The 27,019-nt window shown below is 39.0% G+C and overlaps 1 protein-coding gene across 10 annotated transcripts in view; it reads left to right on the top strand.

Moving 5' to 3' along the window:
* Window positions 1-27,019, top strand: part of SLCO5A1 (solute carrier organic anion transporter family member 5A1) — a 133,297-nt gene that overhangs the window by 65,110 nt on the left and 41,168 nt on the right. For 9 of the 10 annotated variants that reach the window (XR_006409184.3, XR_006409180.3, XR_006409183.3 and 6 more), the window contains exon 5: window positions 12,238-12,402. The exons of the other annotated variant lie outside the window; for it this stretch is intronic. Coding sequence is in view for 1 of the 9 variants with exons in the window: in XM_044382794.3 (XP_044238729.1) it covers window positions 12,238-12,402 (165 nt within the window). In the remaining 8 variants the exon portion in view is untranslated. The remainder of the gene's footprint in view (window positions 1-12,237; window positions 12,403-27,019) is intronic. 10 annotated transcript variants of the gene reach the window in all.

The raw sequence follows: 27,019 nt of genomic DNA, 5'->3' as shown, positions 1-27,019 counted from the left end.
GAATTATTGAGGAAAGAGAGGTTATGTCTGTAGGATGTGGCAACTGATATGGGGAAAATGGGGAGGGAGGTATCAAAGGTGGTTTCAGGATAATGGGGAAAGGAGCTAGTTGAGAGGGACAGAAGGAAGAAATTCCAAATTTGACTTGCCCAGGAACATCCCGATCTATTGCACATGGCCCTTTGCTAGGTGTTTTAAAACTAATATAGTATGGAATATGTTGGGGCCAATGCTTGACTCAGCAAAGAGGGATCGCCAAAGCCAGGTGCCTGGTCCATGCAATCTTAGCTCTCTTGCATATTGCCTTTGTTCCCTTGCTGAATTACAGTTTAGCTTTATGTTCGCAGCTTTTATTGAAAGCTGTTACTTGAATTCCCCATATTTGCCATGGAGGCATGCTTACTGCCCTTTATATGAAACCCTATTTTGTGAGAACAGTGGTTCTCAAACTTAGGCTACCTAGAAAGCACCACAAGGGCTTCTTAAAACTCAGAGTGCTGGGCCCTGGCCCACAGTGTTCAAGTCAGGAAGCCTGGGGTGTGGCCTGAGTATTTGCATTTTTATTTTTAAATTTTTATTTATTAATTAATTTATTTACTTTCTTACTTACTTTTAGGGAGGGAGGGGGGAGGGGCAGAGGGTGAGAGAGAATCCTAAGCAGGATCCGTGCCCAGGGCGGAGCCCGAGGCAGGGCTGGATCTCACGACCCTGGGATCCTGTGCTGAACTGAAATCAAGAGTTGGGTGCTTAACTGACTGAGCCACCCAAGTGCCCTTTTTAAATTTAAATTTTAATTAATCACTTTTATTTTATTTATTTTTAAATTTTTTTTTGTATTTCCATCTTTAACAGCTTCTCAGGTGATACTGATGCTGGTAGTTCAGGGACCCCCACTGTGAGAACCACTGCTCTAGAACATAGTGAGGAAAAGCAATTCGATTGTTTCTGCTAATGACGATTATACAGCTTTTTGCTTTGGTGGCCAGGAAACTGAGTCAACTCTGAAGTTCAGCAGGGATTCTTAATAGACATACTCCATTCTTTTTTCTGGTTTTGGCGTTCTGCTGTGTTTACATCTTCTCTGGCTCTGGTTCCTCGTTTCATTCTTCTGTTACATTTATTTTGTTGTACATATGTTGTCTTGTGGGAAGCTGAAACCTTAGATTTGGCCCTACAGCTTAGGAGGTAAATGCTAACACGGCTGGCAAAGAATTCCTGAAAAAAGAAAACACTTTCTTTATATTCAGTGCAAACTAACTGTGGGGTTACTCATCAACTCATCAGAGTAGTATCTACTTAGAAAGTTATATATGAAAATACTCACTGGTGCTACATTGAAACAGGCAGAATAGTGCTTGGCCAGCAACCACGAATGATATATTTGGGGCCTTGACAGCTGCTGTTTCTGTCCCCTGCCTGTAGGTAAGTGGCTCAGGGGCTTCATGTGCTGGCCTAGAGGTGACTGTGCTGTGTAAGATCACCTAGTTCCTTCTGCTCTTTTATTGGCAACCAGGGAATGCCACTTGCCAGTGTGTTCTGGAGGGGAGAGAAAAATTGCAGCACTTTTATGGAGACTCATGACCAGGGAACACAGGGGTAGTTGTTAGTTTCAAAGAGAATGAACAGATTATGGGGACACTTAGGCTGTTTGTTGGCCATGTTACATAGGAGTGCAACTTCCGTTTTGCTTTTACAGAAAGATGTAACTAAAAATAATTTGATGCTCCTGGGTGACAGGGGTCAAAAAGTTGTATTTGCTCCACGCCCATGAAATATACAGGATGGTCAAGACTTCCAGGCCATGCAGGAAGTTATTGAAATTTTCACTGCATGGGGATGGTATGTTTCCATCAGCTTTTTGATGTACCAGAGAGGTACACAAATAAGAACAAAAATATTAGGGGTGGAAGGACAAATTAAATGCTTTTAGAAAGTAGTTACAAAAGAAAGGGAATTGAGGAATTTTGTGGAGAGGTGTTAAAAGAGGTCGCTCTATAATTTGTACCCACAGCATTTTAATTTATGGAGGTGACCGAGTCATGACATGCAGAGGTCAATGCCATTGAAAGAAGGATTTATTACTTGCATTTCCCAAGAGAAGGGGGCACACAGGGCTGCAAGGGAAGCACCAGGTTTTGGTCAGGAAACAAAAGACAAGAGTGAGGGGAAAGCCAAGGCCAGACCTCTGTGGGGGTTTCCATTGGAAAGAAAAGGCAGGGCAGAGTCAACAGCTTACGACTGGCTGGGCTGTGTCATTTCGGTGGGCTCTGAGCTGTGGGGGTGGTCTAGTTGTGTGGTGCCTGGCCCTGAGTAATGTAGGGTGGGGACAGTACCGGTTATGTGTGTGAGAGCATGGTAAGGAGGTGGTTGGGGCTGTATACTCAGGACTGGATAGTTTGCATGTAAAAGATGCGCTCCCAGCAGACCCATGCTATCTCTAAGACTTGGTAGTCTAGTCTCTTCCCAGCAAGATTTTTAAGATGTCAAAACATTATAAAATACAGAAAAATAAAAAAATGTGATTAATATAAAAGCTTATATGCTACGGCCAAAGCATACACTCACCTGGCCTGACTCCACTATTATTATCATATAGTGTGTTCTCCACCTTTGTTTATACCACTTTCCTTCTCCCCATCTCCCAGGGGTCTTTCTGGAGCTCTCGAGGCTGAGACTTTGGGTCCTGCCCATGTACTTTGAAAAGCACTCTGTATTTTGGCACGTATTTTATTATTTTATAACTTAATACATATCCCAGCCTTTTATATAACAGTGACCCCCACTCTGGTGTTTTCCATTTTTACTCTTGGTCACTTTGTGCCTACTGTGAATTCTCTGCCTTATTTGACTTAGTCCATTTAAGCTGTCTAGATCTGCTTATTCAGTTGATACTTCCCTCAAATTTTACTTTCATTTAGGAAATCAGCGTCATCTAAGATGTTTAGGAAAGGACTAGACTGTTCTCCCCAAATCCTTCTTCTTCTTTTTTCCCTCGGAGATTTATTTATTTATTTGAGAGTGGGGGAGTTGGGTAGAGGGAGAGGGAGAGAGAACCCTTAAGCAGACTCGTGCTGAGTGTGGAGCCAGACGAGGGGCTCAATCTCACGACCCTGAGATCATGAACAGAGGCGAAACCAAGAATCTGATGCTTAACTCACTGTGCCCCCAGTCACTCACCCCACCAAATCCTTCTAATTCTTGAGATAGATGGCTGACAATATCTCTTAAGAAAAATTCTTTCTTTGTTTCTTTTTCTTTTTTCTTTTTTTTTTAAAGATTTTTTTTTTTAAAGATTTTATTTATTTATTTGATAGAGATAGAGACAGCTAGCGAGAGAGGGAACACAAGCAGGGGGAGTGGGAGAGGAAGCAGCAGACTCACAGCAGAGGAGCCTGATGTGGGGCTCGATCCCAGGACTCCAGGATCACACCCTGAGCCGAAGGCAGACGCCCAACCACTGAGCCACCCAGGCGCCCCTGTTTCTTTTTCTGGTTCACAAATATCTTTATTGAGCAACAGCTACAGGACAAAGAACTGGGAGGTAGAAAGGAAAGTTGACATAATAAAATATGTCTTTAAGTGGAGGTATGTACATTCTAAGGAAGGTTGAAGGAAGAGGAGAAAAGGAATTCCTAAGTTAGCTGCCTGAGTCAGAGAAGACTTGTCTTGGAAGATGACATATTGTTTTGTTCTTTTAAAATTGCAGAGTTTTTGGTTTGGATTTTTAGAATATAAAAGTAATACATGTTGGCTGTAGAAAATTTAAAAAGTACAGGGGCACCTGGGTGGCTCAGTCGTTAAGCATCTGTCTTCGGCTCAGGGCCTGATCCCAGGTCTCTGGGATTGAGCCCCGCATCAGGCTCCATGCTCCACTGGGAGCCTGCTTCTTCCTCTCCCACTTCTCCTGCTTGTGTTCCCTCTCTCACTGGCTGTCTCTCTCTCTGTCAAATAAATAAATAAAAAATCTTTAAAAAAATATGAAAATTTAAAAAGTACATAAAGATATAAAGAATAAAAGTGCATTCCAGTATCATTCCTGAACATAACTGCTTACATTATATTTATGACAAAAAGTATATTTTGAAACTAGATAGATGTGGTGGTTTCACACCATTGTGAATGTACTGAATGCCTTTGAATTGTTTGCTTTAAAATAATTTTATGTGGATTTTACCTCAATAAATTATTTTTGAAAAGGTATTTATTTTGCTTGAATTTAGACATAAGGGAAATAAACTGAATAGGCCATAATCTTCAGATAAATCTTTTTTTTCCACAAGAAGAGCTATTATGTCCAAAATTATCTATGTCAGAAAAATTGTGAAAAGTATTAACAGCAGTCAGTATGTTTGGTATGTAATGTTTATCATTTATATCTGGAAATAATGTTAGTTTCCAGGTAATAAAATTTTTAGTCAACAACTTCATAGTAAGAATAATTCATCTATTTTTTATAATAAAACCACCACTCCTCATCCCACCCCTAGTTTATTTATTTATTTATTTAAAAAATATTTTATTTATTTATTCGACAGAGAGAGAGACAGCCAGCGAGAGAGGGAACACAAGCAGGGGGAGTGGGAGAGGAAGAAGCAGGCTCATAGTGGAAGAGCCTGATGTGGGGCTCGATCCCAGAACTCCGGGATCACGCCCTGAGCCGAAGGCAGACGCTCAACCGCTGTGCCACCCAGGCGCCCCATCCCACCCCTAGTTTAAATTAAAAAAAAATAGATGTCAAAAGAACAAAATTGAAATGTATATCTACTCATAAAGGTCTTTCAGAGGAACATAACAGAGAAAAGCTGGTGTGGAAGTAGAATGTCAGCAGGCAAAAGCAAACACCACAACACATCACAGGGAAGGAATGTTCCTGCAACCAAAAAAAGACCAGAAAATAAGTAGAAAGCTTAAAAATACACTAAAACAAATTAGCAGATAGATATTATCATTCATAATTGTGACTTTGAATCTTGAAGAGAATGTCAAATTATGCTGTAGATTTTCCAGTAATACCAGTTAATACATAAGAAATGTTTAAAGTTTTGTTGCTTTAAGAGGTAGTTGCCCAGTTATCTAAAAAATTCAAGCACCTCTTTTTCCCGGGTATGCTGGATGAATGAAATATTGTATCTTTCCTCCTTCTCTGGTTACCATTTTATTGTTTCTTTAATGGAATTTTTGGTTTATAATCTGATCTAAATCCTTTTGGATTCTTTAGCTCCAGAAAGCCAGATTTTGAAAAGGATTGTCTATTTGGTCCTTCACATTTTTCTGTGGTTTTGTTAAGTCCACCACTCCATGAACCGCCCTTTATCTTACGACCTGTACTTTCTTAATAACTAATTAACTCTCCAGGAGGAAATTAGGCGTCTTTGGCATAGGTTTCATTTTCTCACAAGTATATGGATATTGTTTTAGTACAAATGGTTGCTGTGATGTTATAACGAATGTTAATAAATAAACACATTCCAGATATATTTTTTGAGTGCCTGCAAGATGCCAGATGTATGCTGGGAGCTGAAGATACACAGATTTACCAAAGTCCTGCTTTCAGAGCATTTATACTCTCTTGAAAGAAACAAACAGGTAAACACATGCAGCTATTGAGGACTCGATGAGTAGCAGTAGGAACAGCATGCCGTGGGAGCACAGAGGAGAAGCACCTGTCTGTCTGAAGGGGCTGTCTCCTACAGAGTTGATGGATGAGCTTGACATTTGCTGAGCAGACTTATGAGAATAGAGAAAATAGTAGAGACAAGAAAGACCATGACCATGGAGGGAGCTTATGGTGGGCAGTCACAGGACTTCAGAACTGGAAGGGTGGACAGCAACCCTGTCTTGAGGGCCTTGCAAGTGAGGCCAAGTTCTGGGCAGCTGGGCCTTCTTCCCATTTTCTTGGTCATTTTCTCTGTTGGCATATCTTTCACAAGTATATTATTATGTAAAAAAAAAATCTGTTTCAGTAGTTTAAGACAACAAAAAGGCATGACAGGTGCTTTTAGTTTGTAAAGGACAGAAGAAGTTGAAGCCCCCTGAGATACTGGGGTTCTAGTATAAGGATCTTTTGCAGGCCCCCGGCAGATCTGGGAATGTGTTTCTTGCTTCGGGACCCACAGCCACTCTGGATACTCAAATGCAGGCCGATGCTCACTTCCTTTTTCTTACTTATGTTCTCACTCAAATCTTTATATGCACAGCCTAATTCACTATGTGTCAGCTGCCAACAGTTGGGGACACAAAGTAAAGGGCTTGGCCAGTCCATGTTCACATTGGGTGTCCCAGCCTCTCATGGCTGCGGGGCTACCTTCTGGAAGCACCTTTGAGTCCAGCCTCCTTGCAGGTGCAATCAGCTCGTTTTGGGATATCAGGTCACATGCTACAAACCTTGCTACATCAGCATAAAGAGCCACTGAGAAGGGGACTTTGAGTGTGGCAGTGGCTCACAGACCTCTCTCCAGAATGGGATCCATTTTACACCAGACAAACATATTACCAGTGACTTCCTCCCTTTGCCCACTTTAAAAGATGACTGCCGCCATTCAGGTTTTATGAAACCCAGGCTTACTTAAAGCTTTCCTCTTCCAAACAAAAACTTTATTCTAAATAGATATTTCAAGTTGTAGCCTTATTTTACAAATGAGCATAAAACATGCACACATACTGGAACACGCTTGCCTGATGGGCAGAAACTTACCCACATACCAACACCTGCAGCCTCCTTTTTCGCTGTGAGCCGCGAGGCTTTGGAGAACGAGAACCTGTGGTTTCTGCCCTTGCTGAGACTGTGGTTAATCAGCTTCCACAGCAACCCAGTCACACCACACGTCTCAGATTTTCTGAAACTTTGACCAAAGGTTTGCAAGGTCAAGCGGCGGTGGCGGGAGGCGGGGGACTACGTCATATTTATTGTAGCGCTCCGTGAAAATGGGCGTGCAACTCGACATCTGGTCTGGTGCTAATGCCGGCTGTCTGGGATCACCTGCACTGCCGTGGATGTGCACAGAGGAGCGAGCAAGGGATCCGCCAGTGACAGTAACACTTCTATTTTTTTTTTTTTAAGTTTTTATTTAAATTCCAGCTAGCCGACATACAGTGCAGTATTAGTTTACGGCGTACAACCCCGTGATACAGCACTTACATACAACACCCGGGCCTCATCACAAGTGTACTCCTTAACTAACACTTCTTTTAAAAATGATTTTTATGTATGGCCTATCTCTTCTATTACATTCTATTGAATATTGGTGCTTTGTATCGAATTCTGTTCCTACTTTACTAATGTTTAAGGCATTTCTCGTTTTAGTGTCAGTTTGCCCTTATCATTGAATTTGTAAGATTTTGTAGCATTAAATGAGAAGAAAAAAAAAACGATAATCATTTTCTCTCTCCTCAGGCTTTTTTACTGCATTTTTGATTTGACAATGAGAGTTATAAATGGCATGAAGAAACTTATCTAAAATATATTCTGCAGCATAAAAATTAGGTATTTGACTGCAAACATATGGATTTAGCTTAGATTTTTAAACTTTGTGTTTTTGAAATTTTTTTTGAATTTACATAAAAGCCACAGAAATAGTGCCCAGAGCTCCTGTGTACCCTGTACTCCAGTTCTCCAGTTGTTAATGTTTCTGACCCTTCTGAGAAGTGGCAGAAGTGATGGTCTGCTGCCCTGTGCTCCTTCAGTGTGGTTTCCTAGGTACAAGGACATTGTCCTACGTGACCACAGGGCAGCCATCAAAACCAGGAAATTAACATTGATCCAGTGCTACCATCTAGACCACAAGCCCTGTACAAACTTCGTCAGTGATTTCAACAATGCCCTTTATGTCCAAATTCAATTCACAGATCACATGTTGTGTTTCATTGGGGGTGTATTTTAGTCCTCTTCAATCTGGATCAGTTCCTCATATTTCCCTATTTTTATGACCTTGATCTTTTTAAAAAGTATAAGCTGAGAACTTTATCGAATGTCCCTCAGTTTGGGTTTGATGACGTCGCCTCCTGATTTATGCGCTTGGTGGGCATACCACTGCAATGATGCTCTGCTCCAGTGCCTTGTAACAAGCTATATAATGCTAATTTCCCTGTGAACTTTTATCTCTTGGAGAAGATTGGATCTACCAGGTTTCTCTACTCTAAAGTTAATAAATATGTTGCAGTTCTAAATCAATCAGTGATTTGTAAGTGTTTCGTGGGGAAGCACTTTGAAGCTATGCAAATCCAGTTGATTCTCATTTGTGGTTGCTGTGTTCTCTAAAGTCACATGAACAGTGGGGTAGTGAATACAGATGCATTGCTCTAGGGAAAATACAGGGTTGGATTCCTGTCACAACAGAATCATCAACCAATCAATACATAACCTTGTTTTATGTTGTTCCTGTTCAAAGACACCTTATTCAATATATATTGTTGATTTATTAACATTGAACCCACGGCCGACAAGCAGTATGACTCGTGCCTGAGGGAAGTGTATCTAACACGCGTATCTTCTCTATATGGCACCTCACAGCCTCTTAGGAACGCTAGACAGCACTTCAGTGTTATGTCTGGGGGGCCATTTGAAAGAGGGAAATCACCGAAAGCACAAAAATGCTAAAAATATGACAATATCTTGTGAAAAGGACACTTGCTTGCAACATGAAAGCTGACAGGAAGGCAGCGTGAGAGGCCTCATGCAATCTTATGCAAGAAAGTGTGTGCCGTACAACTCAAATTTTTTTGGCCACTTGGTGCATGTCCTTGAATGGCCACCCCCTGCAAGTATTGATTTGGGGGTTACACATAAATTGTACCGAGTGGGCAAATTTGAAAATACTAAGTCTGTAAATAATGAGGATTGACTGTATCTTGTTTCTATTAAACTTTCACTAACCACTTTTAGCATCCATTGACCTTAAATTGCTCCATATTTGACTACTTCGGATCTTTTGAACTGTCTTTGGTGTCCTTCTGACATGTCCCCATCATTCTCTGAGCACTTTACTTTCTTGTTTAACAACATTTTCCAGGCTCGTCTTGTATTTTCGCTGCCTCAGCTCTGAAGTTAGACATTTCTCCAAGGAGCTCTGGTTCCTTTGAGTGGAAAATGGCCTTTAGAAACCACACACCGGGTGCTAGGTGTGCTCATTGCTAAGGGGTGTTATGATTTCTAAACCGTGTAGTACACAGAATTAGGAAATATGTGTATGTACACATACATTCATCTATCATCTGTCATCTTTATCCATGTATCATCTGTCATTGTTATCTATCAGTAATCTTCTGTCAGTCTATCCATCCATCCATCCCATGACTTCCTACCATTACCTTCAGTTCCAATCTGATATCTGACTGTCCCCTTTTCATATGTATAACTCCCTTCTCTGGCCATTAAGAAGCTGACTGCCATTAATCTCAATGGACTTACTTACTCACTCTTCTTGTATTTAAATAAACTCCCAGCCCTACCAGCCAAAGACACAACCCTGGATATCTGGCCCCTTTTTCCTGCAGGGCATGTATGCTAAAGGTTTCGCTCCAACAAAGGAAAGGAGGAAGGTGGAAGAAAGTGGGAAGCTAATGTAAAGTTGTTGAATTTCACTTTTTGCTAAATTCTTCTTTATTTATGAAAGAGAAGATAGACATCACATATATTTTTAAAGTTAGCTTTGAAATTAGAGGGCTATTTTACCACACCAAATGGATACAAAAGAAAAATCAGTTTTCTATAACTAGTATCTTTTTTTTTTTAAGTTTATTTATTTAAGTGGGCCTGGAACTCACGACCGTGAGATCAAAAGTTACTGCTCTTCGGACTGAGCCAGCCAGGTGCCCCTATAATTAGTATCTATTAAAACATTCTTGTGATACATATGTTCTCTTCTGGGATTAAAAAAATTTATTGTATAATTTCACCAGATGTTTTAGATTCAACATTATTTAGATTTAATATGCCAAATAAACTTAATTTGAATCTTCAAATATTGATAGAAGAGCTTCTAATTTTCTAATTTTTAAATTTTATTTATTTATTTATTTTATATTTTATTATTTTTTTAAAGTAGCCTCCACACCCAACGTGGGGCTTGAACTCATGACCCAAAGGTTAAGAGTCCCATATTCTATTGACTGAGCCAGCCAGGCACAGCTCTAATTTTTGAATTTTAGATGTGACCTTTTGAGTTGCATATTTACAAGAGAATATTGGGTAATTTTATGAAGTAGTTTAATTATATATTTTTTTCTGGTGTGTTTGTCCATGTTAAAAAAATGAAGTATGCGTCTTTATTTTTATTTTAAATGTTCATTTAAACTTTAAGCAATTAAATTAAGATATAGAACATTAAAATTAATTTACATTTTAAAATGATTAGCAAATAGTCTTGACTTCCTAAATTTTAAATTCTGCTGAATAGGCTATAAATTATAGCTTTAATAACAAGTTTTGCTTAATTTTTGTGAAATGATTTTATTATGTTGTAGCATAGGGGATAACTATTCTTTTTTTTAATTAATTTTTTAAAAAGATTTTATTTATTTATTTGACAGAGAGAGACAGTGAGAGAGGGAACACAAGCAAGGGGAGTGTGAGAGGGAGAAGCAGGCTTCCCACCGAGCGGGGAGCCCGATGTGGGACTCGATCCGAGGACCCTGGGACCATGATCTGGGCCGAAGGCAGACACTTAACAGCTGAGCCACCCAGGCGCCCCTCTTTTTTTTTTTTTGAGATTTATTTATTTTAGAAAGTGTGAGAAAGCCTGCACACTCAAGCAGGGGGAGGGGCAGAGGGAGAGGGAGAAGGAGAATCTCAAGCAGACTCCCCACTGAGCATGGAGCTCAACGTGGGGCTCAATCTCACGACCCTGAAGTCATGACCTGAGTTGAAATCAAGAGGCAAATGCTTACCTGACTGAGCCACCCAGGCACCCCAGGGGATAACCGTTTTGATAACTGAGATGACTGTACATGTCAGAAATAATGCAGCCTATCTTTTCCATGATACATTCCAAGATATGTAAAGATCACATAAATGTGAGTTAATTCACATTATAAACATGCAAAAAAGCAAAAGAATATGCACAAGAATCTTCTTTTATTCCTCTTTCCCAATCTTATTCCCACTTACAGAATTTCTTGGTGTTGCATATATTGGGACATATATATTCAACCACATATAAATATGTTGTTTAGTTTGTTTGATTTTTACTTTGATATTATATATATGTATATGTATTTATATTTACATACTCATGTATATGTATATTTCTGCAGCAGCTTGCTTTATTCATTTATAAAAATATTTCTTGGAGTTCCTTTTATGCCATCACATATAGCTTGGTATCATTTTTAGCTACTGCATAGTATTTCATTATAGGGCTGTGCCATAATTTATTTAAACATTTTCCAGTGATGGACATTTAGTCTTTTTCCTTAAATTTTTGCTATTATAAATAACACTGAAATGAAGATACCTGGGCATACATCTTGAAGCATATATATATGGCAAGTTCTGTAAAATAAATGCAAAGACTTGAAGATGAGACTTTTCTCTCTTCCTTGAGAGGCAGCTGAGCAGGTCCTGAGCCCCCACCTCTAGGCTCTCCTCCTTTAGAGATCATTTCTCTTTCTTCCCCAGTCCAAAGTCCCTGCGAGTATCTGATCTGGGGACCTGACCTTTAAGCCCTTTTAGCTGCATCATTTCCTGTTTCATAATGAGGCTGGAAGATCAAATGTCCAAAATCATGTACCAGTTCCCCTGCTGTGGGTGTCTGCAATGCCGGGTCAGGGATGTGACAACTCAGAAGTGCGTTTTCTCAGGGAAGTGCTAGTTGAATGAAGTGGAAACTATAATGTAGGACTGTACTGCAGAGACTTTGCACATTTAGTAGACTCTTGGGTTTTAGCAAAGAAAAACATTGTTTTAATCAATAAAAAATGGAAATAATTTATCTTAAACAGTTTTTAGAACAGGAGTCATAGGTTGGGTACTTCTTATAAAGTTATTTGTGTATGGATATGTTTTCTGCTACTTTATCAAATTTCCTTATCCTAGTTGAAAAAATTTAAAAAACCCCAAGTCTGTTTAATAAAGAGGATGATTTCTAATCAGTCATCAGGTTTTTCTGTTTTTATTCTCTATTCAATAGTCTCGAAAATTGCTGAATGGCTATTTCCAGTTCATTTCAAAAACAATTCAGTTTTATTTTATTTTCCATCCCTTATTTATAACATTCATTTGTCATTTTTGTCATTTTGTAGACCTACCAAGAGCAGCTGTCAGGATCTTAAGCAACATGACATTCCTTTTTGTGAGTTTGTCATACACAGCTGAGAGTGCCATTGTAACTGCTTTCATTACCTTCATTCCCAAGTTCATCGAGTCACAGTTTGGTATCCCAGCTTCCAATGCCAGCATCTACACTGGTAAGGCACTGCCGTTAGAGCTCCTTGAAAACATGATCATTTTTGACCACTAAACTAAAATGCAATGAGTGAAGAGAAAGTTCATTCTAACATCAAAGTGTTAAATAAATTCATTAACAGCTATCTGCCTCCCTTCACTCCCCACCCCCATTTTAGGAGGAGAAGGTCTTTGAATGTTTTCTTGTTGACTCAGATTGTGTTACTGTGTGACTTTTTTTTTTCTTTCTTTTTTTTTTTTTTTTACCAACTGTCTTTTGGAAAGGGGAACTTTGCATAATTATGTTTTTATGGTTCTCAGTTAAGAAGAATGAAATAGGCAATGGCATTCGAATTTAAATCTGAATATATCTTTTTATGGGTAGTGTGAGTTAAATTAAAAAGAATAATTAAAATTAAAAATTTTAAATGGATAATCTGAAATATAAATCAGGTGCATGGTATCAGGATTTCCCCTTCATGAATATAAATAGATTTTGATTGAATTACAGGAGATGCTTGACCTTATAAAGAAAATCTATGAATTTTGTTTTAGAAGGTGTTTTATGTCTGGGAAAATGATTTTTGGAGACTATGATATGGGTACCCATTGTATGTAGCACTCAAATCTTTCTTCATAGTAAATTTGGTGTTTAGAAATGCAGGAACATTAATTCTCAGATATTGGGGGAATTTTGAATGTCTTATATCATAATATTTTGAATATATCCTTAGGGGTTTCAAAGATGGTCAAATGACTGCATCTGCCTAAGGCTTAATTTATTAAAAAATATTATTTAAATAGTTAAGTGGAGATTTATGATAACTTTTCTGATGACTCTGGCTCCCAGTTTATCCTCCACATCCACATTCAAATGTAGCAAGCTTGAATTATCTGAAAATTAACCAGCAAAGTTATATTATTATAGAAAGAGAAGTTGACTTGAAATATTTGGGTAATCACTTTGTTCTCTTCTTTCACTTTGCACATGAAAAGACATACATATTGGGTTGTGGGCCCATAATTGCAAATATTTTTGTGAAGAGTATGCTGCTTTGGATCATCGTAATGGTCATGCAAAAATATGGTTTTCTCTATTTGTTTTTCAGAAATATGTTTTCCGTATATCAAGGTAAAATGTACAGATTACTTAACAGTTTGGTTGTCAGAAAATCTGAATGACACATTTCTAGCTTAATTCTTTTTTTTTATATAACATTTATTTATTCTTACACTAACCCTTTGTTTGAGTGATAATTCTTGGTCAGGGAGACCAAGAGTTGTCTTGTAGCTAGATCTGAAGCCACACAGCTGATAAATGTGGAGTAGTCTCAAGCATTTCCCTAACTAAGTTTCAATATTAGTAATTGTTACTGTCAAGAAGAGTCAATAGTCAGGGGCGCCTGGGTGGTGCAGTCGTTAAGCGTCTGCCTTTGGCTCAGGGCGTGATCCTGGCGTTCTGGGATCGAGCCCCACATCAGGCTCCTCCGCTATGAGCCTGCTTCTTCCTCTCCCACTCCCCCTGCTTGTGTTCCCTCTCTCTTGCTGGCTGTCTCTGTCAAATAAATAAATAAAATCTTAAAAAAAAAAAGAGTCATAGATAAATTAGGGACTTGCTAAGTTAAAGTATTACAGAGTTGTTTGCTACAGAACTCTTCACAACCCTTACTATGCCAGTGTGCATTGTGAAACTCTTAGACACAGGCTCAAGGTACTGTCTTTCCCAAATTGATTTGACTCTGAAATCCCACTTTTTAATGGCATCTCTCCCATGAACAGTTTTTTTCAGGACACATCGAGAAACATTGCTATTCTATTCTTTGTGCTCCTGTACCAGCCAGACTAGGGAGCAGAGCTGTCTGGATCGTCCCATTCCCCTCCGACCAGCAGTTGCTGGGGCAGTGGTACAGTACTGAGCTAGGTAGGAATTGATGCGTATTGACTCATATTGACCAAGGCCATCTCTTAATTACCGGTAGAGGCAGAGGCTAGACATAAGACTCCTTGTAGAAAAATAGAGTAAAGGGTTCAGCTGGACCTGGGGTATTTGGCTGCAGAGTTCCACGCTGGTGTGGTCAAGGCGGTCATCACTGAATATGGCCCCCTTGGCGAAAGAGGGTGCAGGATTAAATAAAGCTAGCTCACGGAATTTGTTCGTCCCGTGTTCCAACACTGGGATGAAAAAAGCAACATCACACAGTGCCAATTCCATTCTGGTTTGTCATCAGTAGTTTTTATTTATTTATTTATTTATTTATTTGAACATTGCCAATGTAATTTATACTATGTTTGATAGTCTCCTGTGTTCTGATAAAACGCTTTTTTATTCCCAGTTCATACCTTTTCCTTCCTTTCCAGATAGATAACAAATAATAATCGTCAAAGATACTCAGATTGATTGAGAGTAGAAGGTTGTCTGTCATATTACAGTAAGATGAACAAGGATGATAATCTTTTTTTAAAGCTTACCTTGATTTTTTGAATTTTTATTAACTGAATCCTCTTACCCTCTGAGCAGAGATTTGTATTTTTAAAGGACTTACTTAGTTTAATTGAATCTTTTGTTCTCTTTCTATGCATGTAAGGGACATGGAGAATTAAGAAATGTATCTGAACAAGAATTTTAATATATTTATTTAAGAGAGAGAGCAAGCAGGGGGAGGGGCAGAGGGAGAGGGAGGCAATCAGACTCCCTGCTGACGCTGGCTGGATGCCAGGACCCTGAGATCATGACCTGAGCTGAAATCAAGATTCAGACACTTAACCGGCTGAGCCACCCCGGTGCCCCAGAATTTTAACATAGTTTTAATTTCACCTCTGACAAAATTTAGGATTATTTGAATAAATACTTGGACCCTCCACAGCCATTTGCTTGTATTGTGCTATATGGTAGGGATGGAGCTCCATACATGTATCAGAACACAGGCCTCTCTGTCTCCCGTTGCCCTTGAGCTCCAGCTCTCACAGAGCTGCGCCCTGTGTGTGTATGACCCGGGTGCGTGTATGTGCGTCTGCGTGTGTGTGTGTGTGTGTGTGTTAGACTCGAACCAGAACCATGAGTTGTTTACAGATCTGCCCATGTTTGTACTTGGGCAGCCGTCAATCCAAGTTCACGTTACACCCTTCCAGTCTGTGGTCTTTCTGCTAACCCATTTAGGGTCACATTCGTTGACTGAAATGAACCATTTGGAGATTGATGTTTTGGAAAAGGCTGACATGATGGCAAGAGCCCCGAAGGAGGAGGCAGAACAGCCTTGAATCCTGCCACTGCTGGTTACTAGCTGTGTGACTTTTGGCGAGTCGTTTTACTTCCTGTACTTCAGCTAAAACTGAAGCTTACCTGTGTTATGAGGACAATAGCTCCCCTGTGTCTGTGTGTCGGTGTTGTTGTGAGGAGCCAATGAAGTAGTGAATAGTGATTTGTTCTGAATCTCCCCTAACTTCCAAGGGGCACAACAATATAAATTGAAAAGCGCAACTTAATCATATATTATAGGAAAGGGAATTATTATTGACGATGTTGACGGTAGCATCTTACATTTGAAGTCATGCCCCTTGAACAGGTCTGAGAATGAAACCTCTATAATAATAATGGTGATAATAAAAGAGCTGCTGACTCTACTGAGTGTTTGCTAAGTAGAAGACACTAGCTAAGCATTTTCATACGGGTATTACTTAATCCTTGAAACCAATGGCTGTGTAGTAGGTGTTCTTGTTGATGCCCATTTTCCAGATGAGGAAACAAAGATCTGAGGAGTTTTAAAGACACACAAATAGTTAGAGTCAGGTATATCTTGGGGTATATAAAGATCTGTATGTGATTTTTATTAAAATACTATAATAGGCCTGTGCTGTTTTATCATTTCCAGGCAGTTAAGTTTTTTTTGTTTTTTGTTTTTTTACACTATTTCAGAGAAACAGTATTCTGTCTAAGATTAAACTTCCACCCTGTCTAGGGCAGCCTTTGCCACTGAGCCATGACCAAGAACATTCATTTTCAGAGCACCAGCATCTTTCAGCCTCACCTTTGCTTTCCCGGGGTCTCGCCCTTGTGTGTGGAGAATTATTAACGGTTAGGTGGTAGTTTGTCTTTGCAGGAGAAATGGCCTTGGAGAACTCTCTTTTGCTCTTCATTGGAGAATAATCAAAATATTTATTTCTTTGGTAAGGGAATTAGGTTGGGGTGTGATTTTTTAAAAAAACGACTATCATTTTTATTGTTGTCTAATTAACCAAATATTTGCCATCGGTCTTCAGCTACTGATTTGGGGTTTTTTGATGAGATTCAAAGCAATACCACTGAACTCCAGACTACAGCCTCTGGGAGTCACTGCATGCTTGGAAGCCAGAGAGACATGCACATGCTTTGATTTGCTTCATTCTTCTGCTTTTCTATACCAGCTCCTTAATTTTGTAACAATGGTTTTTAAAACACATTTTTGTACTAATTTTATAAATGTATACATAGATTTTTTAACATTAACATTAAACTTTTAAGTGCAAGTAGACCATATTAAGTATGGCTACACTTGGCATCACTGCCCATTTCCAAGGTCAGGCAGTGACCTTGGACTCCAGAAGACGTGGGCGGGCACTGAACACGATGTGCTCAGGGAGAGGAGAGGAAGGTCCTTACAAACCAACATCCTGCAGCAGCTGCTGGCATCTTCTCACTTCTATACTTTTAGGCAATCTTGAGATAAATAGAGGCTATTAGGACCTAAGAGTGACAATTATAGGCTCTTTGTCTTTTGGGAAGAAAGGTATTTATTACACTAAATTACATATGTTTTTCTTCGGTGCTAATTAGAACTTTTGTAGAAGGTTATAGTGGACATTAAGTCAAGATACTCAGATCCTTTTTATTTGTTGGTTAGCCAGTTAATTTAAGGCATGTTTGAGTGCCTATCATGTGTCAGGTTCTAAGCCAGTGCACTGATGGTGGCAGTTAAACAGAGTTTAATTGCTTAAGAAGGCTCAGAGGCCCCAGAGTGACAGTGCTTACACATGAGTCCTCTATGACAACAGCACTGAAGTGAGAATGTACTTCCCAGTCACAGACCATCTCTGAAGAGCATGGCAGGACCCATGTCCTCTCTTATATCTGGCACCACTAATATGTACTTGGAACGCCCAGGAAGCAGAGCCCAAAATGAAGTATCAGTGGGTGTTATAAAGTATTTTTATAATACTTTCTATATTTTAAAATATATTTTTAAGACTTTATTTCTTTATCTGAGAGAGCGAGAACATGAGCAGGGGGAGGGGCAGAGCAAGAATCAGGCTCCCCACTGATCAGGGAGCCTGATGTGGCGTTCGATCCCAGGACCCTGAGATCATGACCTGAGCCGAAGGTAGACACTTAACCAACTCAGCCGCCCAGGCGCCCTATTTTAAAATATTTAAAATATTTTTTATTTTCTGTATTTTGCTGGTCACATGGGTTCTTGCTCCATAACCAGCCTCAACATCAGAATTCTCCAGGTGGTCTAAGGGAGACCTGGTACAAGGCTTCATGCTCACTTTCATCAATAAACAATGCTAAAAGCTGGTACAAATCATCCCCAAACTCCTCAGATCCAGGTTGCAAATCAACAATACTAACCCATGTGTTTCACCTCTTGGCTACGAGTTAGTGCCCCGCACACGCGCTCTCTTAATTCAGCAAGCAACTCAGGCTGCTCCCAGGCCTGTGAAGTGACCCCCAGCGCTACCCCAGGGCTACGTTACATGAGGTGGGCAGCGTCTTGGCCTTCACGCCACTAATCCACTGTGTGACTGTAGGCTTATCAGTCTTTCTTTCTAGAGAATAGTTTTTCTAATCTAGAAGACAGTAATTTGGACTGGAAGGAACTCTATGATTTCTTCCTTTTCTAAAATCTTAGATTAAATCGTTTTTTTTCCCTAAGGCCACATGCACCAGATAAACTTATTCTTACGTTCCCCATAGGGTTGTATTATTTTCTTGCAAGAGGATTAGTTATTAACCAATTCATTTCTGTGGTATTTTTGGTACTGCTCCATCACCACCAACTTCGGCCATGTCTAGCATCAACACGATCTGTTTTTCTTTCTGTGGGCAGCATGATGTGATCCACAGACAGATCTGTCATTTAACTAAATGTGTGATTTTAGTCAAGTCACTTCACCACTCTTTCCCATTTGTAAAATGTGAGTGATCATATCCCAGGGCTACTGAAAAAAAATAAATAAAATGAGATACTTCTCTTTTAAAGCATTTGGTATCTGGTAGATGCTCAGTAAAAATTAGGTTTCCTCCTTTATATGTTGTGAAACAGTGTTAAATTTAAATTCCTGTTAAAAAGTTTTGTTAGGTTTTCTGATTTAAAACAAACTTCGTATTGGTCTAATTTAGAGTGGTAACTAGGAGACGTTTTGTTAAATTCCACCTGTTAAAAGAAGTAACACATTCAAATGAAATTATAAGGAGGGAGTTTTTTAGTCTTGATCATTAGAGTAAAATAGCATTAACTTTCTGGAGCAAGAGACAACCAGAAGGTGCTGGGGAGGATGTTCGTATCACCAAGCATCATGGTCTCTCTCTCTGTCTCTCTCTGTCTCTGTCTCTCTCTCTCCATTGCTCTAAATTCGTTCACCAAGTGATCAGCCTCCTGTTTGGCCAGTTCTCCAAATGCCCATTGTTTCTTTTGATTCTTTCCCCTTATTTACCAATTTTCAGTGTAAAAATTTTCCTAGCAAACTTGTAGAGTCACCAATAAATTAAAAAATATATTACAGTGAACTCATGGCTATTTCTGTTCGATGTGTTTTAATCCTTAGTAGTCATTATTCTGTTTGATGCTGCAGTTGCCCAGTGTCTGGTCACTGGGAGCCCTTTCAAGTTAGCACCTGTATCCTTTGGCACTACCACAGTAGTCTTTGGTTTCCCGCATGACAAAAGATGACTCACTTATCTTATGTTTCCTGCCCTAGACTTGGGATCGGTCATTTCTGTAAGCAGCTGTGGTTCCTTTTAGAGGAAAATGGTATTTGGAGATCACCGTCCAGACAGTAGGGTCGCTCATTGCTACAAGGTTGTCATTGATGCTAGGCCTTCTTCTTCTTCTTCTTTTTTTTAATAAAAAGAGAAAAACAGATCATGAGGTTATACTGATATTTTTGCTTCAAATTTAAGATTGCAGGTTATTAATGAACTGCTTTGATATTATATTGTATCTCTTTGCTCTAATTCTGCAAATCTTTTTTCCTAATGACTATAAAATAATTTATCCAAGTGTATATGTATGAGGGTATGTATTATAGTTTCAAACAAAGTATCAGTATTATTACCAACCATGAAATATGAAATGCAGTTTTAGACTTCTTTGTGGTTCTTTTGTCCGTAGACTATCTCTTATGGCTCTGCAAAATACTGGGACCTAAATTTATTTGAAATGATTTTCCTCTGGTTATGCCAGCAACCTGATAAACTGTGGAATTTATTTGCTTTCATTTGTTTTCAGTTTTTAGGGATTATTTTATTTTTATATTTTTAAGTTAATTTAAAAAATTATGTAATGCACTTATATGATTTGAAAGTCAGAACCATAAAACAAAGGACACTCAAAGAGGCCTTGCTTCTGCCCAATTCTCTCTCCCTCTGTAGGTAGCATTTTATCAGTTTGTCCCTCTTGCTTCTTTTGAATAGGTAAGTAAATATGTGGGGGCACCTGGATGGCTCAGTCGGTGAAGCGTCCTACTTCAGCTCCGGTTTTGAGGTTGTGATCTCGGGACTGTGGGATTGAGCCCTGTGCCTGGCTCCGCGCTCGGCGGGAAGTCTGCTTGTCCTTCTCCTTTTCCTTCTGCTCCTCTCCCCGCTTGTGCTGTGTCTGTCTCTCTTTCAGATAAATAAATAAAATCTTTAAAAATGAATGAATGAATGAATGAATGAATGAAGTATATATGCAATATACGTAATATATACCTCAGTATTTAATATTAGTATTTTCCCCTTTCTTCTCCCCGGGTAGGTCTACTGTTCACTCTGTTCTGTTCTGCAGCAGTATCAGAGAGCTTGCTCACTTCTTTTACAGCCAGCAGTACAGTACGCTACTGTATGGAAGTATCTAGTCTATTCGGTCCCTTATTTCCCATTCTTTTGCTATAATGACACATATCGTGATCTATATAAGTAATTTCATACTAATAACCCACTTGTCTAATATACTTATTTTCTTTTTAACTGTTTAATTTAACTGTCCATTGGGGGCTTTCCCATTCTTTTGCTATAATGACACATATCGTGATCTATATAAGTAATTTCATACTAATAACCCACTTGTCTAATATACTTATTTTCTTTTTAACTGTTTAATTTAACCGTCCATCTTTCAATGAGCTTTTATGCTGGTGGAGAAGCTGGTTCCAGACAGGAGAGGGAAACAGAGAGCTCGTGAATATGTTTGTCAGACCTCCCCCCACTTCCCCCACAAAGCTTAGCATTTTCCCTCAGGTTGCTATAATGTTCAAAAGAGGGAATCTTGCTGAAAGTGCTTTGAAAAATCCATGTAGCTTTTGGGAATCAAATGAAATTGGAGTCTTTCCTTCAGTATGCGTCTGTGCTATGATGGTAAAAACAAGTGACCTTTGCTAGGTTTCGACTGTTAGCTGGGTGCAGTGATACAAAGGGGCCTTTCTATGCATTGTTGGCTGCTCTTGCTGCAACACCGCAGTGAAGGGCCTACTCTCTCCAGTTTACGGTGGATAAAGCAGGTGTATAGAACAGTTTTTGTAAGCTGTACACCCAGCAGTCCATAATACAGGTCCATACTATATAGATTGAGCTGGTCCTCAGAGAAGCTGCTTACATTTTAGAATTTTTATTGTACAAATTCTCTCTCCTCCAACTTGTTATGCATTGGGTAAGACATATAGTATGGCAGTTAAGAGGATCAGTTTTGGAGGGAGACTGATCTTGTTGAAATTCTTGCTCATCCTTTTAATCCATCCATCCGTCCATCCCCCCATCCATGCACAGATATTTATAAAGCTTCTGCTCTGCTCCTGGCACTCTGCAAGGTCTAGAAAAGCCATGATGAGAACACAGAGGGCTCCCACCCTCAAGGACCTTGCAGTGTAGTGACACTATAAGGCTGCCTATGTCCCTGGACAAGTTCATTCCATCCTATGAGTGTTAGAGATTGTGCGGATTACGTGAGGGAATATAGCCTGTGTGCTTGGTGCAGTGTTTGGGAGGTAGCCATTAGGGATAACTCTGATACCCACTTATGAGATACTCTCAAGAAGGGCCATCTAAGGCAGAAGCGTGAAGGCAGGACTTAGGGCAGGTGGAAGCATTAATAGCAGGGGTTATCTGGGGGAAATGGATTCAAAGAGTAAAAAGAGAGATACAAAGTGTGACTAACAGTAGTGGGAAAATGAAAGAGAAGGCAAGAGATTTGATTCTGATGTGGTCGGCTGAGGGATGATTTCATCTGAACTGAGGGAGCCTTAGAGATGCAATAGAAGTTATGAAGTACAATTGCTTTCCAAGTGTAACGTGTGAAACATGAAACCGATTTCAGCTGAATCAGTGTCAAGCTAGGGGTAAATCTCGATATCTCTGATTTATTCTCCATTTATTGTTCAACCTCAAATATGTCTATTTTTCACAACTCCTAGTGAGGGAAAAGACATTTTAAGTATTTTAATTTCATATATGTGAGCACGGTGCAGTGAAATGTCAGAGACCAAATCTCTCCGTTAAATGAAATGTTTATTTCACTTATCTTTGATGATTACTAGTCCTTACGTCTGGGATTTGTTTGCCATGCACACCCACGTGTGTGTGCGTAAACAGAGAAAAATGAGGGCAGACATCACTTATAAGGGGTTTTCTGGGCTCAGAGGACATTCAGTCCAGTTTTCTCCACATTTCTGTATCTACATTCATCGCCCCTTCATGATCACTGATGTTCAGAATGACCCAGAGGCCCCTTGAGAGCCTTAGCCATCAAAAATAATACATTTCGTTCACAGAGCGGGATTTATTTATGTATAAAAGTTGAGGAAGATTAGGGAGCTTTTGAAAAGGACTGAAAACCCAGGGGAGAAAGTGAAATGTCTGGAGCAGATGTAAGAGCTTTTCTGCTGCTACACCCAATAGATTTGATGAATGAATGACTGTAAATATTAATTTCTCTGGCCCTCAGTCCTCTCTTTGAATGAAGGATTGAATTAGACAACCTTTCTTCAAAGATCAACTAACAAACATCCCACCATCTCTCTGCTCTACCGCCCCCCTTCCAACCCTGTAAAATCCTCTGATTTTTGAGAGCAACTTCTTTTTCTAGACATTCAAGTTAGTCAATGTCTTACTGTTTTGCTTTGGTATATGTAAGGTATATGTAAGATGTATTTCCTTGCAGTTAAAATCATACATATATTATATATATACACACATATGTATGTATGAATATATATGTATAATTATATATATGTATGATTTTATATAATAAAAATATTTTTTTCTCTTTCTTTTTCTCTTTTGTTGTGTGTGATCGAACTGAGGTTGAATTGCTACCCTTTTTGCTTTTTTTTGGAAGGACTATCAAGGAGTAAGGTAGCTTGATGATTAATTATTCTCCTTTTGAGAACTCAGGAACTTTTTACCAGGCATGATCCCATTTTGGCAGGTCCATACCCTGCTAAAGTGAGGTCATCCCCAAATGCTTTGTAGTGGGTCCTTACGTTATAAGAGAAAGAATCCAATATTGGAGTCAGAGGGTCTGGGTTCAAGATCTGCCTCTGCCACTTAATAGCTGTGTAACTTTGCGTGAGTTAACGAATTTCTTTGGCCTCAGTTTTACTAGCTGTGAAATGATGTAATCATATCCATTTTATGGGGTCGTTGAAGTTTTAAAAAGTTTAAAAATTACTTATTAAATAAAAGGCACAGGCTAAGGAGTACAGTTAATGATATTGTAATGGCATTGTAACGGGACAGATGGTAGCCACTCTTGTGGTAGACATAGCATAATGTATAAACTTGCCAAATCACTAAGTCGTACACTTAAAACTAATGTCACACTGTGTGTCAACTATACTTAAGTAAAAATTTAAAAAAATACCGAAGTGTAAAGAACAACATAAATATTAATGAGAATGACCTTGGCTTTCCTCTCTCCTCCTCAAATATTCCATCCTCTATAAAAGGACAGGAGAATCAGGACTATAATGGAAAGAGATGAGGAAGGGAGGGCACAGAGTATAATATTATCCCAGTTTTATAGATAGATAAGTAGAGGTGGAAGCTGTAATTGAAGGATTCTTGGCCCCACAGGTATGACATCCCGGGGCTAGACATGACCCATTCTGACTCCCAGCTCATGCCACCGTCTATCATTTCCTCAGAGATGCTTTCTGTCCTAAAAATCACATCCAGAATCAAAGACGATCTTAGCCCTTGAGCATGGCCAGGATATGGTTATTAGCACACAGGCAAGGAAGTACCTTACTCTTTTCAACTAAACAGTAAAACAGGGGCTTAAACATTATCAGAAGTTGAAGTAATGTCCTTTTGTAACCTGAACCATCTCATGATGGACTACAGAAAATGTGCTTGGCTGTCAGGCTCAACTTCCCCTTGTGGCATCTTTTCATTGGTTAGAAGGTGAAATATGGGGTTATTTGGGTTTGTTACCAATAGTTAATGTTTTCAAGTCATCGTATTAAACTTTTTTATATCTGTATTTACAATAAATGTGAGTTTAATTTGTGCTGGCGTTTTGACTAAAGTGGATATTTAGAAACATTATAGGTGCATACTTCTCTTACCTGTGCAAGGAACAATTTGTGTATCATTGTTTTATATTGAGTAGTTCAATATTGTTTTGTAACATCTTCCTTCAATTTGTTTGAAATATATTCTATGTAAATACTCCCCTTGTGGAAATGAAATTGAACTTGGTGGAATTATTCAGTAACAAAGTAGAGTAAGACAGCTGTATAAATAAATATCCATAGATTTTCCAATAGAACATCTGTATTCATGACATTACAAGTTCTTCTTTGTTCCTATTGAAGCCTTGCTCTCCGAGATAGTTACTCATGTAATCAATGTGTTGGTAGTTATAGTTACAAGATTTTAAGATTTTACACATGCATACACACGCACACATATATGTACAAATTGACAGTTATATATATATATATATATATATATATACACATATCAGTATATATATATAATCTATCTATCTATCATCTATCATCTATCTATCTATCTATCTATCTATCTATCTATATTGGACAGAGTCATCAGCCTTAACTTTGCTAAGCAAAACGTTCTGCAGGTTAATTGAAGACTTTTAGGGAGAATGTTTAAATTGTTTCTTAAACATGTTTCTTTAAACATGTTTAAAATGTTTAAGAAAGAAAACTTTACAAGTTTTCTCAAGTACCATAGAAGCATCAGGCACATTTTCAGTGCTGACAACTAGTAAAAGATAAATCTTGTTTGTCTTTAGATCAGATTCCCAAGAATCTCAGAAAAAAGGTGTCAGTAGAACTTTTGTGTTCAGATAAAATATCTGCCCTGGGGAGGATTTTGTTTTATGGTATGTGCTCCCAGCCTGTCTTAGGATCATGACCTAGGGAGAGTGGTCCATTCCCTGAGTTCACTGAGTAGTTTTTGAGTGCCTACCATTTAACAAACTACTCTGATGGGCATTACAATGTATATGAAGATGAATAAAAGAGGAAATAATATAATTAATAGCAGAAATAAAATAGAAGAAATAGTTTGCAAAAGTTTCGTGTTATAGAGAACTTTGTCTCTGGTAGAGGAATTTTTAGAGCAACAGGCAATTAGAAAATATGGGAACTATTTTTTTTTTTTTAATTATGTATTTGTCAGAGAGAAAGAGAAAGAAAGCACAAGCAGGGGGACTGGCAGGCAGAGGGAGAAGCGGGCTCCCCACTGAGCAAGGAGCCCGATGTGGGACTCAATCCCAGGACCCTGGGATCATGACCTGAGCTGAAGGCAGACACTTAACCAACTGAGCCACCCAGGCGCCCAAACCTTTGTAATTTAAATGTGTATTTATGGGAGTGTTAGCCTCATACAAATTCAGAAAAGGCATTGCATTTAGAATCAAACAAGCTTAGGCCTTGCTTCGGCATTTACAAGCCATCCGTCCAGGTCATGCATCTTCTCTCTCTCTCTCCTTTGTCATCTATAAAATGAGGGAGTTGAAGAGATGATCTCTGAGCTCCTGTATTAAGTTAGGATTAAACTTTTCAAAGACTATCAGAGACTCAAAATAACAGAAATTTAAGCAAAATTGATTTTTATTTCACTTTCACACACACAGAAAAAAATCTGGACATAGGCAGCTGAGGGTTGGTATAGTGACTGCAGTCACTGAGACCATTTCCAATTTCTGCTCCATCTGGACTCTTGTCCTCCTGGTCCAAAGGAGAGCTCTAGCTATTAACTCTACATTCATAACAGCAGGGTCGTAGGAGAGGGGAAGAAAAGCATGGATGGACATACTACTTTTGTTTACCTCACAGTGGCCAGAACTTACCACATGGCCACATCCAGTTGCAAGGAAGTCTGGGAAATGTAGTCTGTATTCCAGACAGCCATAAGCCATGCTATTACTTCAGAATAGGAGTCTTGGGTCAAATGCAGGCTGCTCCCTGTGTTGTTGTTGTTGTTGTTGTTGTTTTTCTTGTTGTTCTTGACTGTGACTGCTTTAGCACCACGACAGTAATTGTAACAGGCACTGTCTGCCCATAGAGCAGAAAATATTTACGAGCTGGTCTTTTATAAAAATAAATAAATAAATAAATAAAACTTGCCACCAATAGGAAACTATTGGTATTTCTAGAAGAAGGAAGGGTAGTTATCAGGGAATCAGTAGCAATCTCTGTCAAAGCTCCCAAATTCTGTGATTCTATGATAACAAACAAATAAGAAACCCAAACAATTTCATATAATGTAGGAATAATTTTGAAAATGTTTGTAAACATGTTAGTTACTAAAACATGTTAGTAAAACACAAAGTTCTTTCTTGCTCTGACAGGTTGAAACTTGAGTTACACCTGTTAAATTGCCTTCTTTTTTATTCTGTCCACTTCCCCATCTTACAGTGGTTGCTTTCAGTTCCAGCCCAGTTGTCTAAGATGTCAGGGACTCCTCTCCAGCTTTGAGGAAAAATCTACTTTATTAGGCAGCTGTCTTGCATTGCCTTCATTTTGGTGAAAATAAAAATGTAAAAAGATAAAGGGCTACCTTTGCTCCTGGTGAAGCCCCCCACCCTGCAGTGTAATACCTGGATTTGATAGTGAACCAGTGACCATCACTGTGAGAGGGGCCCATAGCTATTAGTTGGGAGGTACATTGCATTGACTTTTGCTACACTGTCATTTTTCTTTTGCTGGTTCACATGCCATTTGGGGTGAAGTTTAAAATATCGATTGCATTTTCGTATTTTTTTAGCTTTTTTCTTTTTTTAAAAGATTTTATTTATTTATTTATTTTACATAGAGAGAGGGGAGCAGGGGAAGGGGCAGAGGGAGAAGGAGAGGGCAAGAATCTCAAGCAGACCGTGTGCTGAGCTCGGAGCCCACCGCAAGGCTGGATCTCGTGACCCTGAGATCATGAACTGAGTC

The sequence above is a fragment of the Ursus arctos genome, unplaced genomic scaffold (assembly GCF_023065955.2).
Source record: "Ursus arctos isolate Adak ecotype North America unplaced genomic scaffold, UrsArc2.0 scaffold_6, whole genome shotgun sequence".
Lineage (NCBI taxonomy): Eukaryota > Metazoa > Chordata > Mammalia > Carnivora > Ursidae > Ursus > Ursus arctos.
The sequence above is the reverse complement of the archived record's forward strand: the minus strand, read 5'-3'. Positions and strand labels throughout refer to the sequence as shown.